General features: G+C 38.3%; 1 protein-coding gene across 1 annotated transcript; it reads right to left on the bottom strand.

Annotated features, from left to right (window-relative positions):
* Positions 1-1,453: 1,453 nt before the first annotated feature.
* On the bottom strand, positions 1,454-22,808 carry RIOK3 (RIO kinase 3). The gene is made up of 13 exons (XM_010976947.3): positions 22,583-22,808; positions 15,719-15,834; positions 14,964-15,109; positions 14,764-14,871; positions 14,450-14,559; positions 13,236-13,379; positions 12,481-12,608; positions 8,255-8,452; positions 6,692-6,851; positions 5,253-5,333; positions 5,072-5,161; positions 4,082-4,189; positions 1,454-3,102 (listed from the first exon to the last, which is right to left on the bottom strand). The coding sequence occupies exons 1-13, from the start codon at positions 22,643-22,645 to the stop codon at positions 2,995-2,997; spliced, it is 1,560 nt and encodes a 519-aa protein (XP_010975249.1). The 5' UTR covers positions 22,646-22,808; the 3' UTR covers positions 1,454-2,994.
* Between the last annotated feature and the right edge of the window lie 1,773 nt (positions 22,809-24,581).

A 24,581-nucleotide genomic window follows, 5' to 3' on the forward strand; every position in this document is an offset into this window, starting at 1 on the left:
TAGGAAATAAGTAGTTCTCTTGTTACTTAGTAACAATATACTAACACTTCAAGCAATGGACTCATTTGTTTCTTCTTCTTGCTTAAGATTTAACTGTTCAAACCCTTTTTGATGTTTTCCACATTTTTCATAAATCTTGGCTCATTGTTTGACACTTCATCCAGACACTGTTTTTACGGTTTTGCATCAAGCATTCTATTTGATTACGTGTTCCTTCCATCCCAGAAGGCATTAGAGAGATTAAAAGAAGAGTTTAGAGCTGTTAAGTAGTAGCTCACTCGTTTTCTCTATAATGAATACCCTACCTTCCGCTTCCATCTGCTACTTCCTTATCTTTTTACCATATGTGGTCTTAACTCCTCAAAAAGCTAGCTATTTGGGGAAAAATTGTAAAGCTTAAGATAGCAAAAGCAATGCTGTTCCCAAATGTAACCTTTTTATTGTTATGAATTGGGAAACAAATATGAAATCAAAGAATAAAAACAAAAGGCTTTCAAATGAATAAACTGATGTCATAAGTATAAACTTTGAAAACTTAAATCATTCTTTCATTTTATGTAGTCCTTATGAAACACCAATAGAAAAAACATATATCTTCAAAAACAGAAATTTTAAGATTTGAAAATACAATCAGATGAGCTTTTTCCTAGCAATTTCTAAAGTGCTAGAAAACTGCTCAGAATTTCCAGAGGTGCAGACGACACTCTCTTCCGACGACCAGGTCTAAATGAGCAGGAAAAACGTACTGCCTCTCCCACGTCTTCAGGCCTCCTCTCCCTCATCTTCCTTTGGGGTTTACCATGACCAGCATTTCACCAGCAGCTGCCTTGCTTCCTCTCATTTTCTGTTCAAAGTTTTTTTAAAAAAACGAGACTGTAACATTTGCTGAGGGAAAAAAATTGGCAGGGATGTGTGCCCCACTATATGCAATGATTTTTGGAATACAAAGGACCTTTACTTTAGCATTTCTGAATTTCTGTAATACTGAAATTTAAATGAGCATGCTTGTATTAGTTTTGTAAGCAGAAAAACTGATTTTTTTTTTATAAAAAGGAAACTGGAAAAAATTATCTTGTTGAAATAAAAATTCTCTCCACAATCTTCCTTATTTTGATCATTAACAATCATATTCATATATCCACTTCCATGAAAGTGAGGCAAAAAAACCCCTTATTTCCATTTTTTCCCATATATATAATTTCTTTATTTAGCAAACCAACATTTTCCATAGTCTGTTTCCACTGTGTGAAAAATTTACTCTCTGATCTATACCAAGGGAAAAAACCTATTTGTAATGTGAAGTAGGTCATTTAAAAGTGAAATTTAAATATGGGAAGTTAAGGGGGAAAAAACCTGCTCAAAATAGCACTGTTTAATTTTAAACAGAAGGGGTAATTTCGTGTCAGGACATAAGTTAATTCAAGGAACAGGAAGAAACCACACAAAGAACCAATTCTAAAATGATCTCTTCATTTTTAATTTCTTAAAAAGCATGTTCACAGCACACTCCAAGAATGCCACACAGCAATGGTTTGCTGTTCTTTATCAAACAGAGTATGTCAGAAAACAAAACAAAAAAATTTTAATGGTTACTAGTTTTAAAAATTAGTTCTTTGAAATTTCTGTAAAGCCAATAATCACCAGTCATCTAAATATATGTTTCAGAATGGTGAACATTTCAGAAATGCAAGAGCATCCTCCCCAAATCACACTTCTCTGAAATGCAATTAAAAGTTAAACAAAAATAAGTATTTTCCTAGAAAGAACATACTTGGCATTTTGAAATAATTTTAATGGAGAAACTTTCAAGTGTAAATAATGTTAGATTTTTACTTTCTATTACTAGACAGAAAGGTTAAGTCTTTAGTGATTCCAATCTGACTACAGTAATAGGAGGAATGATTATGCTGTAGTTAATGAGCTTCAATCCTAACAAAGTACCTCCCCAGTACAGTGCCTGCTTTAAGAAGTGGCATCGTGACAGTACTAAAAATTATTAAAAGTGAGGCCAGATAGTTTGAATTAGTTGGTTAATTTAGGACCTAACTTGTTTTATACATACTGTTTCATCATTTGATTATTTAATGTTTCTAATTAGCTTGCTTTATTTGTCTCAAAATCAGTTTTTATTTTGAGTGACTGTAAACTGGACTTTGTTTCACTGACTTCATTAAAATATGTCAAACATTGTTAAATATTCTATTCTGTCCTTCTTCCAGATAATTGACATTTTCATTATAAATGCAGAGCGGCTGCACCATGAGTTACATCCTAACCATTTCGCCTAAACGTAGAAAAGCTGAAAGTTAAATTTTAAAAATTTGGATAGTTAAGAATTACTTATATATTTATTTCTTTCAGAAATGTATGATGCCTTTCCTTGGATATGATTATGGAAAAGAAGAATTCAGTTCATATTCATGATGTACCAATAAAAAGTACTTTGTCTATTTCTGCCAGCCATTCTGAAACCAAATTTCCATTTATATCACCTACTAAAGAGAAGAAATTTTCCTTTAGAGTCATGGTCACAATCTGGAAAAAGAATTGAGAAGGGCTAATATTGGCCAATAAAATATTTGAGGAAAAATGCAACAGAAAGCAGGGAGGTGAAAAAAAGCAAGTATGTTGTAATAAGAGCCCCCCTGGAAAACACATCCATCCCTTCCTCCCATATTTGGAAATGTTAAAAATTCTCATCAAAACATCTTATGCCACAAATCCTGTAAAATCAGGCTGATTTCCGCTAGATAACCTGGAGCTGTTAAGAATTATATTATCCTGTTCATATCAAGAGAGGTAGTGACATTTTATTCTCTCAATGCCGACCTAAAAATTCCACACACCTGGCATATGGGTTACAAGGGAAAAAAAGCACAGAAGCACCATTGTACGCTCCTCATGTTTTGGTATTTCAAGTCACCCATAACTTCATTTGCCACTGGCAGCTGACAATCACCGCTGTGTTAACGCTGAAAGCAGTGGGAATGAGTGCTATTCATCATAGAGGACTGGCGGGCCTCCATCATCTTTCAAAAATGAAGCAGCTTTCCTTCCATTCTTCTGAACATGATCTTCATTCATTTTCTCCAAAGCTTCTATCTACAAAATTAATATGTTGAATCCATTTGTCAAACTCCTCCTTGACAGAAATCATGCTGAGATTGAACTAGTACTTTTACTCTCTTAAAACTAGGTTATTCCTAAGGACACCGGCCTTGAATTAGACTTACAGTGTGTGACACATATCATAGTGGGTGATGCATGTATTATGGTATGAAACATACATGTACGTTTTTTACTTTATTACACTGTCAGGGTCAATATTGAGTGTCTTTATCAAGCTAGCAATTAGAATCAGATATGTCTGACCGTACACTCTACAAATCTTTCAGGGAACAGGAAACAGGAAATTCCAATGTTGATTCAGCAACAGTAACGCCGAGTAACTGTACTGAGCAAGTGTCCTGAGCTAGAGGCTGGATTTACCATTTTCATTACTTCTCTTCTGGCCTTAGGCTCCAGCACAGTTTTGGACAAATTCAAGTGACAGTGGGGATTTCTGGAACAGACTACAATCATTCTCTGCTTTGGAAGGTTCCTGGGAATAATTAGCTGCTGTTTCACTTTTCAGTTTTTGTTCAATTTTAGGAGACTTTCCCTGGAGAGAGGTTTTTTATGGTTCTGTAGATCCATATTGTAATGACTGGGTGTTTCCAAAGATGGCCACTGCCGACTTTTTATGTTCAGTTAAAGGCAGGGACCATGTGTTACTGCTTTTTGTATCACCCGGAGTGTTTACTCATCAACTTCTTCATTCATAAACAGAAGGAAAAGGCATATACTGGAAATGTCTTATTTGTCCATCTCAGCCAAACGGCGAACTCCTTGAAGAAGTGTTTTGCTATCATGTTTATCCTAGGGTTTGAGCCTGGAAAGGACCAAAAACGTCTCAAGAAAAGAAAAATCTCTAATTTTGTTTCTGAGGGGATGAGAGGATAAAATTAGCTCTGGGTTTTAGTTACCACTCTATCCAGTTCCGCACTATCAGCACAGTGAAGACTAGCCTTACCATGCTTACCTCAGCGAGGAAATCAGCTTCATTATCCGCCGAGATGTTTAAGCCGGAAACGGCATTGAAGAGTTCTCGTTCACCGAGGGCTTCCTTTACTCCTCCTTTCTGGAAAAACTAGTAAAGAAATACAAGAAAGTCAGTAAGAGGTATTAGCAAGGTTCTCTTAGAAATGAAAAAACAGGGACCAGTGTACTTGTAAGACACTAGTGAAATCCTTCCATAATTCTTAAGCCACAGATGCCCCAATTCAAGTTCAACTGCACTCAGGTTCTGCTCACTGTCCTCTCGCACACATCCGGGCTGCCTTCTGGATTTAGTCTGTCATACTGTACCTTCCATAGCTATAAATATGAGTGCAATATAAAAAATTGTTTGGCATTGCTTTGAATGAATAGCAGACTCAAAGTAATCACTAAATCCCGTGAATTAAAATTTTCCAGGAGGCTCAGAAGGTATTTCCAAAATGAAGTTATTCTACCATTCAGAAAGATCATTCCTATCTGGATCTGTGGCTAACAATTCATTTCCTTTAGAAAGGGCAAACAAATGTGCCCCAACTCTGTGATTACTGAGTTTTACCTTCCCTAATCTGTTTACTCTGCCTCACAGAAACAGTGGTCAGACTGCACCACTAAGGGCACTATTCTCTGTTTAATGCAATAACAATGGCAGTAAACATGCAGGCTTACTACGGGCCAGCTTCTCTTAAAGCACTGTGCATGTGTTAAATGTCTGCTTGGCTGTTTAAATATTTAGAACCAAAATAAAAATTTACTCCCTTGGAAATTTAATTCAACAGTCAAATGTGAGGCGTGCAATCAATTCTTGCAAAAAATGAAATCTGACAAATCGATCGTTGTCTCTGCAATCTTGCAAGCAACCCGTAACTAAACCCTTCCTTTAATTTCTAAGAATCCAGTCATCTTATTTATCTCAGAGGGAGAAAAATATTTGAATGTTATAGCCCATAAAAAAGACAGTTAGCTTACAGCCTACCTGTGAGACATTCCTACAGTCACGGAACAAGAACTCCAGGCCGTGAGGATGGGTTGGTTCTACAGACTGACTGACGTCGATCAGCCAGACCTATTAAATACAGAGCATACAGTGATCCTTTTACCTTCAGTAATCTGCATTGAGTCGTTTAATCTGGACAGTAAGAAAACGTGCTTCTCACCTTCCCAGCATGCCACAGCATGTTGTACTCACTGAGGTCGGCGTGCACCAGCGCACACTCGTTATACAGCTGCTGCATCAACTGTGGGGGGCAAGGCAGACATTTAGGAAATGAAGGGACAATTCTAATTTACCTGCACAACTAAAATGCCTTTGTCAACCAATATTTTCCAGAATGGGCAAAATTAGGTTAAAAAACTTACTTCTTTGTTGTACAATCTAGGACTGGGTGTTTCGTTCCCCTCCGTCAATGGAGGCGGGAGAACAGTGAGACAATGGAAGGGGTGAGTGTGTGACACTCTACTTCCCTGTCCATGTGACAGCAGTGAGATCAGGAGGTCAAAGGGCAGACCTAGATTCCCATATGAGTAAGAGAGCTGTGGTCACTAACCAGGGGACCTAGGCTTACCCTTCATAAAAGGGCAAATGTCCCACTGAGACCTCTATGGGGTGTATACAACTCCAAGGTAAGAAGTTCCTCCTGCCAGACATAGTGGGAAAGAGATTCTTATAAATTAAGTGGCATTATATATTCACTACGGGCGGTGAGCCCCAGCCTTGTGGTAGCAATCAGCATGAGTGCTTCGTTTCCCAGCCTTAATAGAACCAAACAGGAAGAGAACATCACCACCTCGTCTCTGCCCAGCCACCCCACCGCCAAGAGCAGCCAGAGGAGTAGGCTGGATTTCCCCTGCGTGTTTTCCTACTGGAGGTAGAGACAGGTAGATTCTCTCTTTAGCTGTATCTTAAAAAATTAATTTGATGACATGCTCATATTCACATCAACCGCTGCATGGCATGAGCGCTCCATGCAGAGACTGTGTAAACAAAAACATGTTTCTCCATTGTTCAGTTAAGACAACAGAGAGGAATAACAACAAAATTAGAGCATTTTCTTAAGCTAGAAGGACCTCAGACTGAATTCAGTTGCTGTCCGAAGCACAAAGGGCTTCCTCAGGACTCTGGACATGTGCCTTCCATCTCTAACACCTGCACAGATGGAGAAACCACTCCTTGCCATCTTGTTTTGTTTTCATCATCACTTTCTTATATTGAGACCAAATCTGCTTCCCTCTCATTTCCCAGCAGGAAAAGTATTTCCTTCTCTTTTAGAGCTACAACATTCAAGAAGGCAAGCAAACCAGTGAGGCACTGTATTTGCTAAACATACTAGTGTCAAATTTATTTAATAAAGTTTTATAAACAACAGCTTCAGGCTCCCACATCACTAATGGCTTCGCTTGCTCCACTGGTCTATGATTTTTTCTAAAACAACTCAAGACACACACATATTGATATAAAGACGACTCTTCATATTAACATTTGTTCACAAACTTCAGTTTGTCCTTGTTACATCACCTTAAATTTAGGACTTTTTTTTCAGTTTAGAAGAAATTTTTAAAAAGTTGGTGTGTGCATGCTCTGAAAGGCACAACTTACACGAAGAGTTTGATAGTAGGCTTCTTTCATTTCTTCACTACTGAGCTTTACTTCTTTTAATTTAGGGGCTGGAACTTGATCATGGCCAATGAAAGACATAACTAAAATGTGTTTCTTGAGCAGTACAACTGTAGGACAAGGAATTCCAGCTCTCTGCATTCTATGCAAAAAGAAATGATTAAGGATGTAAAGATCAGAAGGAGAGACTATTTCACTTATTCAACAAATATCTACAGAGGGCCTGCAACGAGCTGGCACTATGTTCTACTGTGGGGAATGTTGGAATGCAAAAACAGTAAGATAATCTTTCTCCTCTCAGAGCCTGTGGCCTGGTGAACACGACAGACAAGTGAGATGATTACAGTGCATTGCTGGTACCTGGCAGAGGTGGGACCACAAGGCATCAAGGAAGAAGTGGGCAAACAGGAATTAGCCAGATGAAAATTGTGTGTTGGGGGGGTGGGGCAGGTATAGCTCAGTGGTAGAGCATATGCCTAGCATGCACAAGGTCCTGAGTTCAATCACCAATACTTCCACTAAAAATAAAAGACATAAAACCTAATTAGCCCCCTCCCCACCCCCAAACAAACAAAAAACCAAACCAAAAGAAACAAAACAAAAAAACTGTGGGGCAATGCTGGTCTAAGGCTGCACGCTACTGTGGAAGTGCACAGAGGTGCTCAAGAGCAGCGCCCCCTTGGGGAGCGAGTGTAAATCACCACGGCTGGATCGTGTGCAGGACGACAGGCCGTGTGGGCTGCGGCTACAGGGAAAGGCAGGCTCCACATCACAAAGTGACTTCGAACTTTACACTGAAGACTATGGGAGCTGCTGAAAATTTTTTAAGAAAGGCAGGGATGACATCTTAGTAACACAGAAAAGAGACTGGGGCAGCAAGACCTCTTAGGAAATTATTCTAATTAGAAATTCTACTAAGTAGACTTCTGCAATGAATAAATGTGGATAATTACTTTTGAAAGCAAACATATTTAGGAAGAGTAAACTAAAATTAAGCTTTTAATAGTTAAAATATGGGAAGGTTTATAAATAAGAAAGATTACTCAATTTCTTCGTTGACAAAACAAATTCCTTGATAAATTCTGCTTAGAGAATTGAGAAACAAGTCTAATAAATGAAAACAAAATGCAATTTGACTAGTAAAACCCTGCCCTCACTAAACTAATGAATATCAGATGGAATAAACATTTCTTGAAACAAAAAAGGAAATCATTATTTATAACATGCCTAATTGGAAGATGATGAAAAAGACAGTGTTTAGACATGTGACAAAATCTCTTAAGCAGAAAGTGATTAATTACCCTCAAAGTTTACTGAGGAAAAAGAGAAAACAAAATGGCTTTTTCATCGTACAAGTATGAATTCAAGTTGTAGGCATGGAAATGTTTTCTTACAGAAACTCTCCTTAAACACGGGAATTTCAATGCCTTTCATATCGTCTATAAATGAACTTAAAAGCAAGCATGGATTTTTCTGCCTGGCTAGGAGGCCTCATACAGAAAGGTAATTACCCAAGATGGCTTCTAGCACATTGATTGTCTTTACCTTGTGAGATTGTGCATTTCTTTTTCTGCCCACATGCGGATGATCTTACGTGGATTTAGTTTACTGAAGCGATCTTTAAACCTGAAATCATCTTTAATATATTTGTCACGATTCTTAAACTCATTAAGGGTTGTTTTAAATACCTTGATGGCACATTCTGTAGGTATAACTTTACTATCTTCCTTTTCATCCTCCATGCTAAGCAGAAGAAACAAACATTAAGTCAATATAAATTGCCAGGCAACAAGACAATTTCAAAATAAAGATTTTATGACATGAAAGTAGATCTACCTTCTCTGAGAATGTCAAGCTTTAGTTGTTTTTTTTTTTTAAAGGCTTCAAGTTTGAGGTTTTAATAAAACCTTAGGTTTTAGCTTTTTAAATAAAATACACTTTCAAAAAACTGTCAACTAGTCCTCAACAATCCATAATATAATCTTCATTTAATGACGATGGAATCAATTTTCAGGGAGACAGATTATTCTATATGAGGAAGAAATTCCTAATAATTTAAAGATGTTATAGACATCTTTGGACTTTGAGATGATAAACTGAAATAGTTTTAACCACAGTAGAGAGGCCCTATCAAGAATACCACTTAGGAGATCCCTGACTTGGAAGGTTTCTAGGACAGAGTCTAATTTACAAAATTCATCTTGTCATTCTCCTATTAAAAAACTCCCTTCTCAGTAAATCACACATTCCTCTGCCTAGGTTTTAAGGTCCTCCTTACCAATTTCTGGTTTGCTTATATAACTTTGTATTTTATTACCTCCAAATATATACCTTCTAATCTCCTCACTGTCCAGTCTCATTGCCTGAACTTCAATCCTCCCATTCTCAGCCTCTTTAAAAAAAAAAATTAAACTCTATAGCTTTATCTAGTTTCATTCCCCATTCCACCTCTTCTGAGACAATCAGGATCATGAACATTATCTTCCTAGTCTTTTTAAAAAGATACATATGTAAGTATCCACAAACATGAGCATCTATTTAAAAAAACCATACAAGTTACATTCTGTGTAACTTTAAAAACTTAAATAGATGGTACACTGTATATATTCCGCAACTTGCTTTTTGTATTAAATACTGTTTTTTGTTTTGTTTTGTTTTGTCTTTTTAACCTATTTTTAAAATCCAGGTTGAGGTCCAACTTCATCATGACCTCCTCCCAGAAAGTGACTGGAAATGATCGTGTTCTATCCTCCATTTCTCTCCCAAGGTCTCATTTGTCGTCTGTGTGTTCTATTATGTAATTATTTTTTTATTGACCATAAGAGTTCTTACTGGAATGCTTTCCTCTTTGCTATACCATAAGCTCTTTGCAAGTAGGAAACGTGTTATACATTTATTCCCTGAGAAATCTAGCACATGTTACTATTCTAGTAACTGTTGATTATTTGGCCAACCTGAAAGTGACTGAACCCAAACAGCTCTGTGGCAGGCAGAACCTAAAATGGCCCCCAGCTCCCAGCCCGCGGGGTACACACCTGTAAAATCCCCTCCCTCTGAGTGTGGGTGGGGTAGCCACTCCCTTGATTAGCTTATGTTATCTGGCAAAGGTGATGGTACAGTGTTCCCAAAATTATACTCCATTGTCTAAGACTCAGTAGACTGAAGGGAGAGATTCTCCTGCTGGTTTTAAAGAAGCAACCTGCTGTATGAAAGGGCTACATGACCAGGAGCTGCAGGGGCCTCTAGGAGCTGAGAGCAGCCCCTGGCTGACAGCCAACCAGAAAGTGGAGACCTCTATCCCACAGCTGCAAGGAACTGAACTGTGCCAGGGGAAGAGGACCCCATGCTCCAGAAAGGAATGCTGCCCAGTCAACACCGAGAATGCAGCCCTGTGACACCCTGAGGGGAGAACCCAGCTAAACCGTGCCTGCCTGAATGTCTGATCAATAGGAACTATGAGATAATAAACAGGTGTTGTTTTAAATTGCTAAATCTGTGGTAATATGTTATGTAGCACAGAAAACTACTAACATAAACTTTAAAAAATGTTTACTCTTAGTTGTTGAAAGCTAAATGCTCTCTGGCTTTGCTAGTTTACAAATGCCAAAGTACAGATTACAGTACCAATTCCATCAGAAGGAAAGGGAGCTCATTCATTATATCAAAGTATCATTAACGATAACAGAAAATGGACAAAAGATAAACAAAGGCAACTGACAAGAATAAGAAACTCAAGTGGCCAACACATTTGAAAACAAAATACAAAAACATACAAGCTTAATCATAATGAAATAAATGCACACCAAAATATCAAAAAGGTACTCTTCATCTTTTATACTGACAAAAAAAAAATTAAGTTTGATAAGACCAGGCACTGATAAAGGATGCAGGAAACAGGCTCAGACTGCTGGTGGTAGCATAAATTGGTTAACCTTTTCATAGGGCAATTTGGCAACACCTCCTGACATTTAGAATGTATGCAACCTGCAGATTTGACCAGCTCATAGGGAAAACTGGATTTACCCTACCATTAAAAGATAAACACAAATTCAAGATTTCTGGTCTTTTGGTGTGACATACAAAAAAAAATTTTTAATGTTAATAAATAAAAGAAATCAAGAAACACTGCTTGCTAAAATAGCCAGCTCAGAGGCCCAACAGGGAGCAAAATCTGGTACTCTCCATTCAATAAGGCCTTCCACTACTTAACAGAAAGAGGAAAAAAATGCATGTAGTCTTTGCTCCAGCAATTTCAAGTGTTGGGAATTTAGCTTAAGGATGTATTTGCAAAAGCACACCAAGGTATATGTACAATGACAGTCTTGTATATTAACACAACGGAATATCCTACTAAAAAAAAATAGCAGGATATAAACTAGTATCATAGAAGGATCTAAGATACATTGATTGAAAAATGAAGATGCTGAATGCAGAATATAATCTCTTTTGTATAAACAAAATAAGAAGTATATGCCTAAGAATTTCTGGAAGACTACACTAAAAACTATTCATAGTGGTTACCTTTAGAGGAAAAACCTGTGGGGTGAGAGCTGGTAAAATGAAGGCTACTTTCATTTTAATTCTTTCTCTACAGTTTTAATTTCTACCATGAGAAACCTTTTATTTTAAAATAATTTGTGCTACTAAGTTATATTTGCCTGGTCTCAGGGAACCATCAATTGAATTTGGAAAGAGGGCAGCAGAGCTTAAAGCCAGAAAGAAATAAATGTTTATTAGCAAATATAATCTCACTTACCCCCCAAAAATCCTATGAGGTGAGGGTCAGTTTTTAAATGAAGTTTAGTAAATTGCTCCAGATCACATTGCTTAAAAAATGTAGAGACATTTTATCCTAACATTCATTTTTATCACTTTCATTTCACAACTTAGTATAATTTGATACCTGATTATATGTACACATCTTATCTAGAAAGGGAGACTAGTTAAATAGTTAAGAAAACCAAAGGAAAGGACTTGACCAATAATTATTTGAATCCCCTTAAGAATATAATAAATACCTTCTAAACCTGAAAAGAAAAAAACTGGAATAATCTGTAATCTATTTTAACACTTGTGTTTAAAAACAATGTTAAGGTAAAGGAATAGCTGAGCTAGTAAGCCTTGCTCAACTAGTAAGACTTCAAAGCTAAGTAACCTGGTGACTTCATAGTCTTGGCTTAAGCACGTTCTTTGAACAGGCTCCATGTTTATAAATGTTTCTCTTCCTCATGCCATCCTTTCCTCAACACTTGTAACAAAAGTAAAGTGAGTAAGATCTAAAATGGCGTAAGATCTTTAAAGACATATCCTTAAATAATGCAAGCATTATTTAAAGCTAGTATTTCTTAAAGTAAAGATCAGTGTTATAAGTGGGGGGATTGGTAACTGATCTAAGTATGGGCCCCCCCAACCTGGTACCAAAGGGTACCATAGTGGAAATATGTGGGGTTTGAGTCAAACTCAGGTTCAAATTTTGCTATGACACGTACATCTGCCTGTATGATACAGTATGATCACAATAATGTAAAAAATAATATATTCATAGAAAAAAGTCTGGAAGAGTCTACACAAAATGAATGGTTTTCTCTGGGTGGTAGCATTGGAATGATTGTGTTTTTCTTTATACGTCTCTATATTGCCTAGACTTCCAACAATAACGCTTTAAAAATAAATGTTAGCCATGCAGGATGAACTTTGATTTCTTGTAAATCCTTTGATATCAGTGAGAAGGGACTAAGCTTTTGTTGATACGTAGTATTTTGCTCATTTACCTCCCTCCATACGCATGAAAGACCACAGATTCCTTTCCTGTACTAATACAGCCAGTGATTGTCTCCAACATTCCTGAGTTGACCATTTTATACATAAGTAAGCGTGTCTTAGGATCAACTGCTTTTTCCTGCAAAAGATACGGCACTATCAGTGAAAATGGTAGTAACAAAACATTTTCTGAGCCATTTCTAACACCTAACATTTAAAATATATACTTTTTCAACCTCTATTATTTAATTTACCTAGATGTATACATAACAGGCTCTTAAAAGACTGCTGTCAAGACACACTTCATTCTTATAACTCAACGTCTTTGAAAGTGAGTATCTAAAAGAACCATCAAAATTCAGATGCTAACTTAGTTAAAATTTCTCCCCAAAGTTTAAACAGCTCTCCTAGTGTACTTACATTAGTTTGTTTTTCTAAAGGTTTAAAAGTTATTCTCAAGATATTAGATACTATCTTCATTAATTAGAATATTATAAACTATTATGTTATAATCTGTCATAACAGGAAACAATTTTCCATATGCAATGTAAACTATACAGTCCAAATTAATTATGAACACTGAAATGTTAATTTTGAATAAGTGATTAACAACCATTACATTAAACCTAAAAAGTTAATGGCAAAGCTACTTGGGTTTTACTTAAATCTTTGGTTTAAAGAGTCAATTTCATGAAAAAAAAATGAAACATGAAGTTTTCTAATATGCATCTTTCCATAAAAAAAACAAAACTGTAGGACTACTTACTGCAGTAGAATGCTCTTTCTTCTCATGGAGGCGGGCACTTCGACGTTCTTCTGAGTAGGCATGTTGTTTTAAAGCATTGAAAACATGGTTTGATAGTTTTAAATCCATTCCAATTCCATCTCCTACCTGAAACCCAGGTGCAAACTACCAAAAGGAAGAAAAATTCGCATCTGAATACTTTAAAATGGGGGCAGTAAAAACAAAAAACAATGAGAAAATCAATCTTTACTTGGAACAGGTTTCCAACTCAGTAGATGATAATGCTGAACAGAACTCAAAGGTATTACAGAGGGAAAAATAACTCACTTGCTTTTATATCAGACAAAGGATACACTGTATTTTGAAATCATACCAATCTTACCAAAAAAATACAATTTCATAATTATTTTTGAAGAGTGGGTTAAAATAGGAAGCCATGCCCACACCGTGACAGTTATGTCCAATATGGAAGCCACTAGCCACATGTGGATATTTAAATTTAAATTAATTAAAATAAAATTAAAAATTCAGTTCCTCAGTTGTAACACCCAAATTACAAGCACTCAATTGTCAAAAATAGCTACCACATTAGATAGCACAAATACAGAACATTTCTATTACCACAGAAAGTTCTGTTGGACAGGGTTGTTCTAGAGTCAGGTCTGGACTATTTCTAGGATTCAGTAATATGTTTACTTAAGTACTTGTGTTCTAAAGTCTAAATGTTTTATATTAACCACAATATTTACAAAAGAGGAAAAAATGCTATCTTTTCTTTTTCTCTTTTATTTTAAAAAAATTACATTTTGTTTCCGATTTTGCAGGGGTGGTTCAGACACAAGGTAAAAAATTCAAATGTATAAAAGGGTACATAGTAGAAAGTATTTTTATCTCCCAATTCTTAACCCCCAATCACCACTGCTATCTGTTTCTTGGGTATTTTATGGAAAACAATATGCTGAAAAGTAAACGTTACTTTCATTAAGAACTATTCCTTAATTTTAGAATCAATGTAAATCAAACTAGCTTTCTCAACGTTGTAGAATTTTATTCTAAGGTACACTGCATTTGCACTAGTCGCTGAGTTTTCATGGTATTGCTATATTGTCATCTGAAATATCTTTGGAAAGGATGAAGGGTATTTTTAGAGATTTAAGATACTGTATTTAGAATTCTATGTTTTTAACTTATTCTAATAAAACTTCCAATTCAGAGTAATACTTCCTGTAACTTACATTTTCCATTCTGGCTGTATTCTTTCTCCCACATACTACTTCATCATGCTTGGTGGTGATGTCTTTTCCTTTTCCAATAAAACCCTTTTTGGGAGTAGGAACTGGTTTTGCTAAAGTTGATTAAGACAAGCCAAGTATGTAAAAATAGCAAACACTAAATCGCTGCATTCAATATTGTCTGAAAAAGATATCTGAATCTAATTGTAAGTTACCAAATGAGATTCAAAGATAAATTTAAAATACAAGGAATCACTGGAAACTTAAGTTTTCCTCTGTCCCCAGTCTGTGCTCCCGGAAAGTAAAAGCATCGATACCTGGTCTGTAGGGATCATCACGAGTATCCTGCCAGTCAACCTCATCTTCAGAGCTATCACTGTCTTCATAAGGATGTACTTTTCGATAATTTTCAAAGGAAATGGAAACTTAAAAGGCAAAAATAGTGTAAGATGTATTTAGTAGTACATTACAAGCACTCTGACCACCCCATGGAGATGTCACAATGAGGTCATAGTACCTTTGCTATCTCCATTGAATTTTTTTTCTTCACGCCTAAGCTGTGCATCATATTCTCTGTCAAATTCCATCTGTAGCATCTGAGCCAGCATGAGGTCACTGGAGGTATCAGTGTTTTCTCCAGTAATAAATGGTCCGTCAGCAACACTATTCAAAATAAGGCAATGTAGACTAATATAATGTGCTTGTGTAAACAGATGCTACCAGTTCTGAGTGGGATGTGCCTTTTCCGTATTAAACTATATTAAAGAAACATGAGAAAGAACTTTACCAAACCGTTCCCCCTCTCCCGCTCGGCTGCCCTCTGGCCGATGGCTGGCACCTGCAAGAGCACCAGCTAGGATCAAGAGAGCTGCAAGTTAAAGGGCCTGTAACACAAACCAAGCTGAGGCCCGGAACTCACCTGTTCTGTGTTCTGATCAAAGGAGAGATACATATATGAAAAGATAAACTGCAAACTTTTGATCAAAATTGTACCCTACTTCATTATTCGTTCACTGGGAGAAAATGCAGTTCAACTGTTGCAATAACGAAAACCCTGAGAAACAGAGTGGTCTGCCCAAGAGAATACTGAAAACTAGTCACAGAATCAAGTCCGAAACCCAAGTATCATGAATTCCCAATATGGTGCTCTTTTTACTGCTCTGCTCTTCTAAATGTATTTCTTAATCATTTGTCATGGCAATCACTAATCAAATCCTAAGACTTTGATACAGTAAGCTGCTAGACAAAATAGATTTTGTGAATTTTACTTACACAACTTCAGGAAAAGCAGCAGCTTCTTCTTCTAACTGCAATTCTTTAGCCAACTGTTCACTCATTACATCAGCCAGAGAACAAGACATTGTATTTTGAGGAGTAGCCCATGGACACTATTAAAAAAGAAAAAAAAAGGGCAACTCAACTCATAATAATGAAATTAAAGTACCTTCCAAGCTTGGAAATAAGGTTATCTTTTGAGAATTAGACTAGTTAAATCAATGCAAAATGAATGACTACCTTTTTGCAGAAATCATCTCAAAAGTAAAAATATCTCCCAGCTCAAATCTACTCAAAGATAAACCTAAACCAAGACAGTCAAGAACACTGTCTAGCCTGTTTGGTGGGTGTGTTCTTACAGTTGGAGGAAAGCACCAGGCTACTCTAGCATCACCTGACTAGCCAATGAGTTCATGTAATGCCCCTGTTCTGATTCCATGCTCACCAAGCAATCTTCTGCTTATAATCTCGTTTCTCATAGGAACAGACTACACCAACTAACACAATTCAAAGCCCACTGAGAAGTTATACTTCATCCTAATTTAAGCAGTAAGTCTTCTACATGTAAAAAGTGTGTGTCAGTGTCAGTCCCTCTCAGGACATCTTGGTATATGCTAAAACAAAACCAGCAATGGCAAACAATGAACCCTGTATTTCTGAACTTCTGAAGCTGAGAAATAGATTCTTGAAACAACACTACCAGAGCAAAGTAATATTCTGTGAAACTCTTCCAGAGTGGCCAGCCAGTTGGCCCTCCTTAAAGGAATCACTATTTCAGTCCTCTTGAAATACATACAAACCGTGTGTTTACTTCACAATTCCTAATTTTTGAGGGGGCAGGCTTTACTTAGCAGCAGCAAATGATTCCATTTGATAGTCTAGTGGTTAAGACCATTAATACTGAATAAGATAGCTAAGTATTTCTTGCACTTGCCCAGATCTCTATCCCCCTTTCAAGTTATCCTCCTCCCACCACTGGGCTACTTAAGAACCTTCTAATTAGTCTTTCTGCTTCTGGTCCTGTTTGTTTTCACACCACAACACAATGGTTTTTCTAAACTGCAGATCTGATTGGTTCGGTTTCCTTACTTAAAGTTCTTTAAAACAAACAAACAAACAAACCCTCTTTTATTGTTTTAATGTTTCTCACTGCCTTTAGGATCAAGTCCAAACTTATTTCTTAACGACTACTGTGAGTCCAATTTAGAATACAGCATATGATGGCATGTATTTTAGCCATAAAATTGTTTAAGCAAGTTTAGCCAGTACAGGTCCTCTATTTAAGGGCCTGCTGGGGTGACTCTCAGAGATAACTGAGCAACTGACCCTTGATCACGTTCCATAATGTTGAGGTTTGGGAATCTACTTGGTTCAGATTGTTAGGGTGGAGCACGTAAGGGAGATCAATGATAATTAGAGTTACGCCTAATGAATCAGAATCAGGTTTTACCTCGTCTCACCCTGAGACTGCTGAGATGCACCCAGCCCCAGCACATATTTCTACTAGCCTACGGCAGAATTGTTCCAGCTTTGTCTAGTGCCAGACCTGGGGACCACAGGGAGGTTTCCTCAAGGTGTGACTTTCACTGACTCAGAACTTGTCAGGAACTGGGCACTCTCCTGGTGAGCGTTTTGAGGTCTGGAATCTTAAAGTTCTCTGGAATATGGAGAATATAGCTAATCTACTGGCCACACGACTCAGCTGACATCCTTTGAGGTTCTCTGGGGAGAAGAAAAACACTTGCCTCTTCGCCTAGAAATGCTTGGTCTGATCAAAGTCCAGGTTCCAAAAGGCAAATTACTCTATTCTCTAGCTCAGAATTGTCATCACATTCTGCAATGACTAATAGTAGTAAGACACCACTGTTCACTATATTGGGTGAACATACCTAACTTACATAGATTAAGTCATACACTGGAATAGTTGCAATGTCACCCCTATTTTATAGATTCAGAAACTGAGACAGGAAAGTTTTTTCACTCAAGTTGGAAGTGCTGAGATTTGAACCAAGGCAGCAGGACTTAAGAGGCTGTACTCTCAGTATTTTGCTATACTTAATTTTGCTTCCTTAATCACCTTGTCTTGGGGTATGAGAAGCAAGCTGCTATACCACCTGCAGTCTGAAATCCAAATTTCTCAGCAAGAAATGCCCTTCACAAATGACCTAACTTATCCTTCCAGTCTTGACTCTCACCTGTCTATGCTCTGGCAACACTAATTACATGCCAAACATGGCATACTTTTACCCCTCCATGCCTTCACGGATTCTCTTTTGCTCTATTTCCCCCAATTAAATGTCACCTCTCCCGTAAGATTATCTCAGTTGTTTAGACAAAATTAGCTCCTTTCCTTTATCTCTCCATACCACTGTTGGACGGTTAATACATCAGCCACAACCCAGCAAGATCCCCTTGAAGGGCCCGGTCTTCTCATTCCCAGAGTCCAGCATAGGGCTTCAGACATAATGAGGCATTCATTCATTTACTGAACAACATATACCAAAAGGAAACCTGGAGATACTTCATGGAACTGCCAGGTTGCCCCTAGGCTGTGGAGGTCTGGCGCCTTTCTACATCCCTCCTATTTTGAAGTCCTTTTCTCCATCGTGAAGTTAGCCCCTTTGCCCACCCACTTCTGATGCTTCCCGTCTCTTGCCAGCAGTCAGTTCTACTAAGGTGTTAAATATCAGCTAAAAATCCCTCAGAGAGGCAAAAATGGCAGGCAGTAACTGTGTCATTTTGAGGCAGAGGTCTCCCTACTGCCAAGAGAGAATGACTCAGAAAAGGAAACACGCAGAGAGCACCACGACACCCGAGGTGCCCCCTCCTACTGGTCTTGCTCCTCGGAGCCTTAGACCCTAGGGCTGCACTTCCCTGCACCTCGCCGACCAGCTCCGCCGGGCCACCTCACACTGAGGCAATCTCCTTGGGTGAGGTAAAGAATAACTGAAAGTTTGACAATGTCAGTATTTTGAATCAAACCCAAACTCTTCAAACCAGTAGCCCAGCTGTCCCTCCATAAAAGGCTTCGGGCTGTGAGGGACAGCTGCCGGGCAGGGGCAGTCCTCCACGGCAAAAGCAGCTCCCTACCCGGAGGGGGGCTCAGAAAATGTACTGGGGGCTCCTACGAATGGGCACCACAGGGCGGTGTAGGGGAATCCTGTCATCCTCTTGCAACTCTTCAGTAAATCAAACACTCTTCAGAAATAGAGAAACTCTGTCAAATGTTCAAAAAATAATAAATCTAAGGAGATAAAAGTAAAAGGCCCTTCATCATCATGCTCTATCCTAGTGACCAACGTCAGTTCCCACTACTCCCAACATCAACACAAACTGCCCACTGCAACAAGGTCTGATGGGAAACTCCACACAATCCTTTCCAGTAGGTTATTCTGCTTTCAATGACATCTATCAAGCCCATAACCAGCTCCCTGATTCTTTCTTGTTTCTGAAGACCCCTGACCCATCCTGTTTTCCCTTCCTCTGGGAAACTGCCACCACTAAACTCAGCAACGTGGGGTCTTCACTACTCCCACTTCTCCCACACCTGGCTGGCTGCAGATTAGAGGGAAATCATTCCCCTTCCTTCTACCCCTAAAGATGCACCCCTAGAAGCCTATCCCACTTCTTTTTTTTAATGGAGGTACTGGGGATTGAACCCAGGACCTTGTGCATGTTAAATATGCACTCTACCAATGAGCTATTTCCCTATCCGCCCCCCCCCCACTTTTTTTAAAAAAAGGTTTTACTGCACACAACTATGTGGAAAGAATCAAGCAAACTAAAAAACCAGAAAACATGAAGGAGGCACATAATAACAAAAATTCAGGCCTCAACTTGAAGCAACTGAAGAGAATTGTAACCCACAGGAAGGTTCCTTTTCTGCTCGTGCAGCTAGAAGACATAAGGTAAGCAAAATATTTAAGCAGGTAATTTTACTTCTCAAGACAAGGATCTCCGCAAAAAGTGATCTGGGTCTACAGAACAGCACTATTTTTTTTTAAACTTTCAATTTTAGAGTACTTTAAGATTTACAGAATAATCACAGATAGTATAGCATTCCCAAATACCCTATACCCAGTTTCCCTGTATTAATATTATACATTTATCACAATTAATGAACCAATACATTATGATTAAATAAAGTCCATACTTCATTCAGATTTCCTTAGTTTTCCCCTTATGTCCCTTTTCTATTCCAGGATACCATCCAGGATACTGTATGGCATTTAGTCATCACGTCTCCTTAGGCTCCTCTTGGCTGTGAGTTTCTCAGACTGTCCTTGTTTTTGGCGACTTCGCTAGTTTTGAGGAAGACCACTAATCCATTTGTTACAGCTCTTTCCAACAGAGCCACACACTTCCTCCCTTTTGCCTACATTTTGTCAATTCTCCCTTCTTGAAATATTCCCTAAAATTCTTTGTTCATAATAGCAGTTTGGCTATTATGCAGTTTTATAACTGCAAACCCCAAGTCCCTTTCAGGGTGTCTAAAAGGTCAAAATTATTCTCATGATAGTTCTACGATACTCTTTGTCTTTCCACTCTCATTCTCTCAGGGGCATGGTGTGGGGTTTTCCAGTCTGTATCAGATACAATCACAGCACTCTAGTGGCCACTTGAATGTGTGCACGTGTATTCTTGTGTTTTCCAAAATTTTCTAAGGTAGTAGGTTTAAGATATAAATGCACAGTTTTAGAGATTAACGCAGTTTTGCTTTGATTACCTGCTATAATCTACATATCTGTGAGGATGGACTTACTTTGTCTACTTCAACTAATACGTACTGCAACAGACTGAAGTGAAAAGGGGCTATGAGAATCCAGCTGTCTGCTATCACGTCAGACATTAAAGCGATTTACAAAAATACAAAACAATACTAGTCTTCACTATTTTTGTTTTGGAAAATAGATTTTTCAAAACAGAAAAATGTTATTTATATTAACATAATGACTTAGATCACTTGATAAACATTTTCAACATCTCAGTTTTAATTTGATATGACAAATATCAATAGATTTTATCAATATAAACAAAAGTTCTTTGGGGTCCTCAATAGTATTTTAAGACTGTAAAGAAGTCCTGATGGAAAAGTTTTGAGAATCACTGGCCTTTAACATTCTTTCCATTTTCCAAGACTTTTCTCAAATCTCCACTCCTCCATGTAGGCTTCTATAATCACTTTACTTTTCCAAGAAGTTAGAGAAGGAAAGGATTAAGCGATACTTACAACATCTAATTGTTTTGCCTATGAAAATGCTGTCTTCCCATTGGAGCATCAATAAACCCCAGGATGATATTCTTGTTAAAAGATGAAAATGAAATTTTATAGTTCTGATGGTGAACACGTAAATGAAAATATGACTGATGACAAATATTTTATTACTGAATTGATTTTGTAAGTGAAATTTGTTGTGAAGTTAGGTATTCTGAACAAACTTTGTCTCAGTTGACATTTTCACAAGCTTTTATAGATGCTTAACTGGAGGAATTTAACATGTAAGGATATATCTATTAGTATCTCTCTTCTGATTTCATCCTTTCAGGTCTACTGATCTTGGTCTTGTAAACAAGGCCTTAATAGAAAAAAATACACAAAGTAACACATAGATGTAACCACATTTGCCAGTGGAATATCTGAGAATTCTCCCTGTGGTTGTATGAGAACTTTTATAAAAATTCCCTTTACTTAATGGCTATTTCCCCCACTTTCTGTTAACATCTAGTCTAAACAGCCAATGAGATTAACAAGTGACCCTTTAAATCGAACAAATGTTCAGTGGGTGAAATGGATGAAGCTGGTCAAAAGGTAGAAATTTTCAGTTACAAAAAAAAAAAAGTCATGAGGATGTAATGTACAACTTGATGACTACAGTTAACAATACTGTATTGCATATTTGAAAGTTGTTAAGAAAGTAAATCTTAAAAGTTCTCATCACAAGAAACAAAAATTTGTAATCCTGTATATTAACTAGACTTACTGTAGTGAGCATTTTGTTTAATATATACATATATCAAATCATTATGTTGTACACCTTAAATTAATATATGGTCACATGTCCATTAGATTAAAAAAAGAACAATTATGAAGCTAAAAGAGTGGATTCCTTCACTACTTTAATTTGAGGAACACAAAAATCCCTATTGAAGCACTTGTGCTTTCAAGCAAACCCTCCACAAGTGGCAGAAGAGTCTTTTCATTCTTCTAATGAAAGTATCATGAAAAGGAGCAGCCTGAAACCAGAATCCAAATGTGAAATGTGAAATAAACATTATATTTAGACATTACAGGAAAAAGCTTAAACGTTAAAGCCCAAGCAGATGAGAATTCATAACCGTCTTGCAGTATGTAAACATTAGAGTAGGGGAGAGAGGGTGCGCCTGTATTTATCTCTTACTACTTCAAAAACAAGTAACTGCCGAAGCAGGATAACCACACTTGCCAAGTTAAGGAAACAGCTTCCTAACCACCCTTCTGTCCGGCTTTTTGTGTGTAATTGGGCTGACTCACTTAGCCCGTGGAAAACAAGTTGGGGCTTGCTTTCTCTCAAATGTCAGCGTCTCTAAGCGAGTCCTCCTCAAATATACGCTACAGAGGTTCATAAATCAAGGTACAGAACTAGGCAGAGGCTCCAAACCACCCAGGGTCCCACTAACCAGCGCCCCGTCCCTGCCTCTCCTTCCCCGCTGCGGCAGCCCCGCCGCCCGCCCTCTCCTCCCTTTCTGAGGTGGCCGGGGTCTCGCCCAGAACCTCTCGAGCCGCCTGCGGAGCCTCCTCGGGGCCTGCCACCCTCTCCAGGCCTTCCGAGAGGGTCAGCCCCGGTGACTAAGGCAGGTACATCAGCCCCGACAGCCACTCACCTTGCTGGGTCCCCAGGCCGCTGCCGGCCCGGGCTCAGGGGATGCCACTCCAACCAGATCCATGTGGGAGAAGCAGCTGGCGACCAAAACAGAACAGAGGTGGCAGGACCGGGAAGCAGGCTCCGCCGAGGAGACAGGCAGTGGGGCAGAGGCGACAGGCTGCTGGTGCCGGAGCTGAAGTGACAGATGGCGGCGGCGGCGGCCGCGTCCGGAACCAGACTTCTTCTCTTCCGCCCTTTACGCGGGATCGCTCGCTTCCCATTGGCCGCTGCCCGGCTCCGCATTAGGTCACCATTCCCCGCCCCCGGAGGACCGCACTTCCGGTCGTTGCCCCCAGCCGGGGACTGGTGGTCACTGTCGCCCTTGCCTGGCAGTACAGGGGCCGGGTGTGGCTTCCTCTGGCCAGGCATTACCGTGTACCTGTTCCGCCTCCCTAGCTGCCGGAGACGGCCGCTGGATCTAGTTAAACGGAAGGCTGCGTGGACTATATGTAAACAAGCAAACCAAGCTCTCTGTTCATTCATTATTTCCCGGGTGAATTCTAAACTGGGATGGTACCGGAGACGGAAAATGGCAGGTTTACAGAGGGGAGACTGGAGAAGACGGTCGGATTTTGTAATTGCAGTTGTCGTTAGGAGGCGGGGCGTGGGATGTGAAATTTTGTAAAGTGTGTTACGTAACATTGAGCAAAAATACCGCAGCATAGTAAGTTTTGATTCGGTATTTTGTAGGGAGATTTTCATAACGTGTCTGGATAAAAGTAGCTAAGCATTACACCTCATTAATTATATCCATGTTCGAAGTACAGCAGTAACTCGTTAGTCCTCAAAATAACCCTGAGCGGTGAATTCTACCGTTATCTCAACTTCACTGAGGATGAAACTGAGATACAAGAGGGGTAAAGTTAATATGAATTCCTTAAAAAGAGAATACTCAGAATGAGAGAAAGACATTTTCCCCCTAGAACTAATGTAAGTTATGAATCCTCAAATACAGTGAATCATGAGCAAACTAAATGAAAGAGATTTTGATATTCTTTTTTCAGGGGCATTTAGGGAGTTTTGAAGAGTATACAGTTGCTTCTGTCATCTTTTGAGAATTGTCCATGTGTGCTGTCACACACACACACACACACACACACACACACACACACACACACACACACACACACACACATTATATAAAAAGATTAATGAGAGGAAAAACCCCACAAAAAACTGTTTAATCCAAGCTCCCCTCTTTTTTTATTCAATAAACATTTGTTGAGGGTTTATGGATCAATTTTCAAAAAGTAAATTAATAACTATGACCCTTTTGTCTCATAGATCTCAATTAACAATACAAATAGTTAAATTGTGTGTATGTGTGTGTGTATAGAAGGTCTAACTTAGTCTCATATATCACCTTGTTGTTTTTCCATGTAAGACTTGATTTTTATTCAGTCTTTGTTTTGTGGAACAGAATAATGCAGCTTTGGAAAAATCAATCTCTGGTAAGATCTATCAGCACTTTTGCTACAAATGTCAACTCCTATTTGTATGGTTCTTTATTGTTGTAGTTGTTCCTACTTGCTAAGCAAATTCTGTCAGAGAAAATAAGTTAGGCAATAACTGGGAAATAAGGCCTGAATATGAATTTTTTCATCTACTAAAAGAGCTCAGGAAAATCTCAGGTAAATAATAACCACTGATTTCAAGCAAATTCTTTTGGGCAAAAATCTCCTTTGTAAGGACTCTTTAGCTCAGAAATAGGTTTCCTAAAATAATATCAAGGAAAAATAACTTTTTAGTTTATTTGTGTTTTCTATGGAGACAACGTATCCAATATTTTCTTGGATAATATAGTCTGATAAGCAATTTTAGGTTGGGAATACAGATAAAAAAAGAGTGATGGTTTCCTGGCATATGGGATATTTCCAAAAACCTGTGTGTTTCTACATGCTGGGACACTTGTATCTCTAGTTCCTGACAGAGTCCATCAGTGTGTGCTACCATCTGCC

The sequence above is a fragment of the Camelus dromedarius genome, chromosome 32 (genome assembly GCF_036321535.1).
Source record: "Camelus dromedarius isolate mCamDro1 chromosome 32, mCamDro1.pat, whole genome shotgun sequence".
Taxonomy (NCBI): Eukaryota; Metazoa; Chordata; class Mammalia; order Artiodactyla; family Camelidae; genus Camelus; species Camelus dromedarius.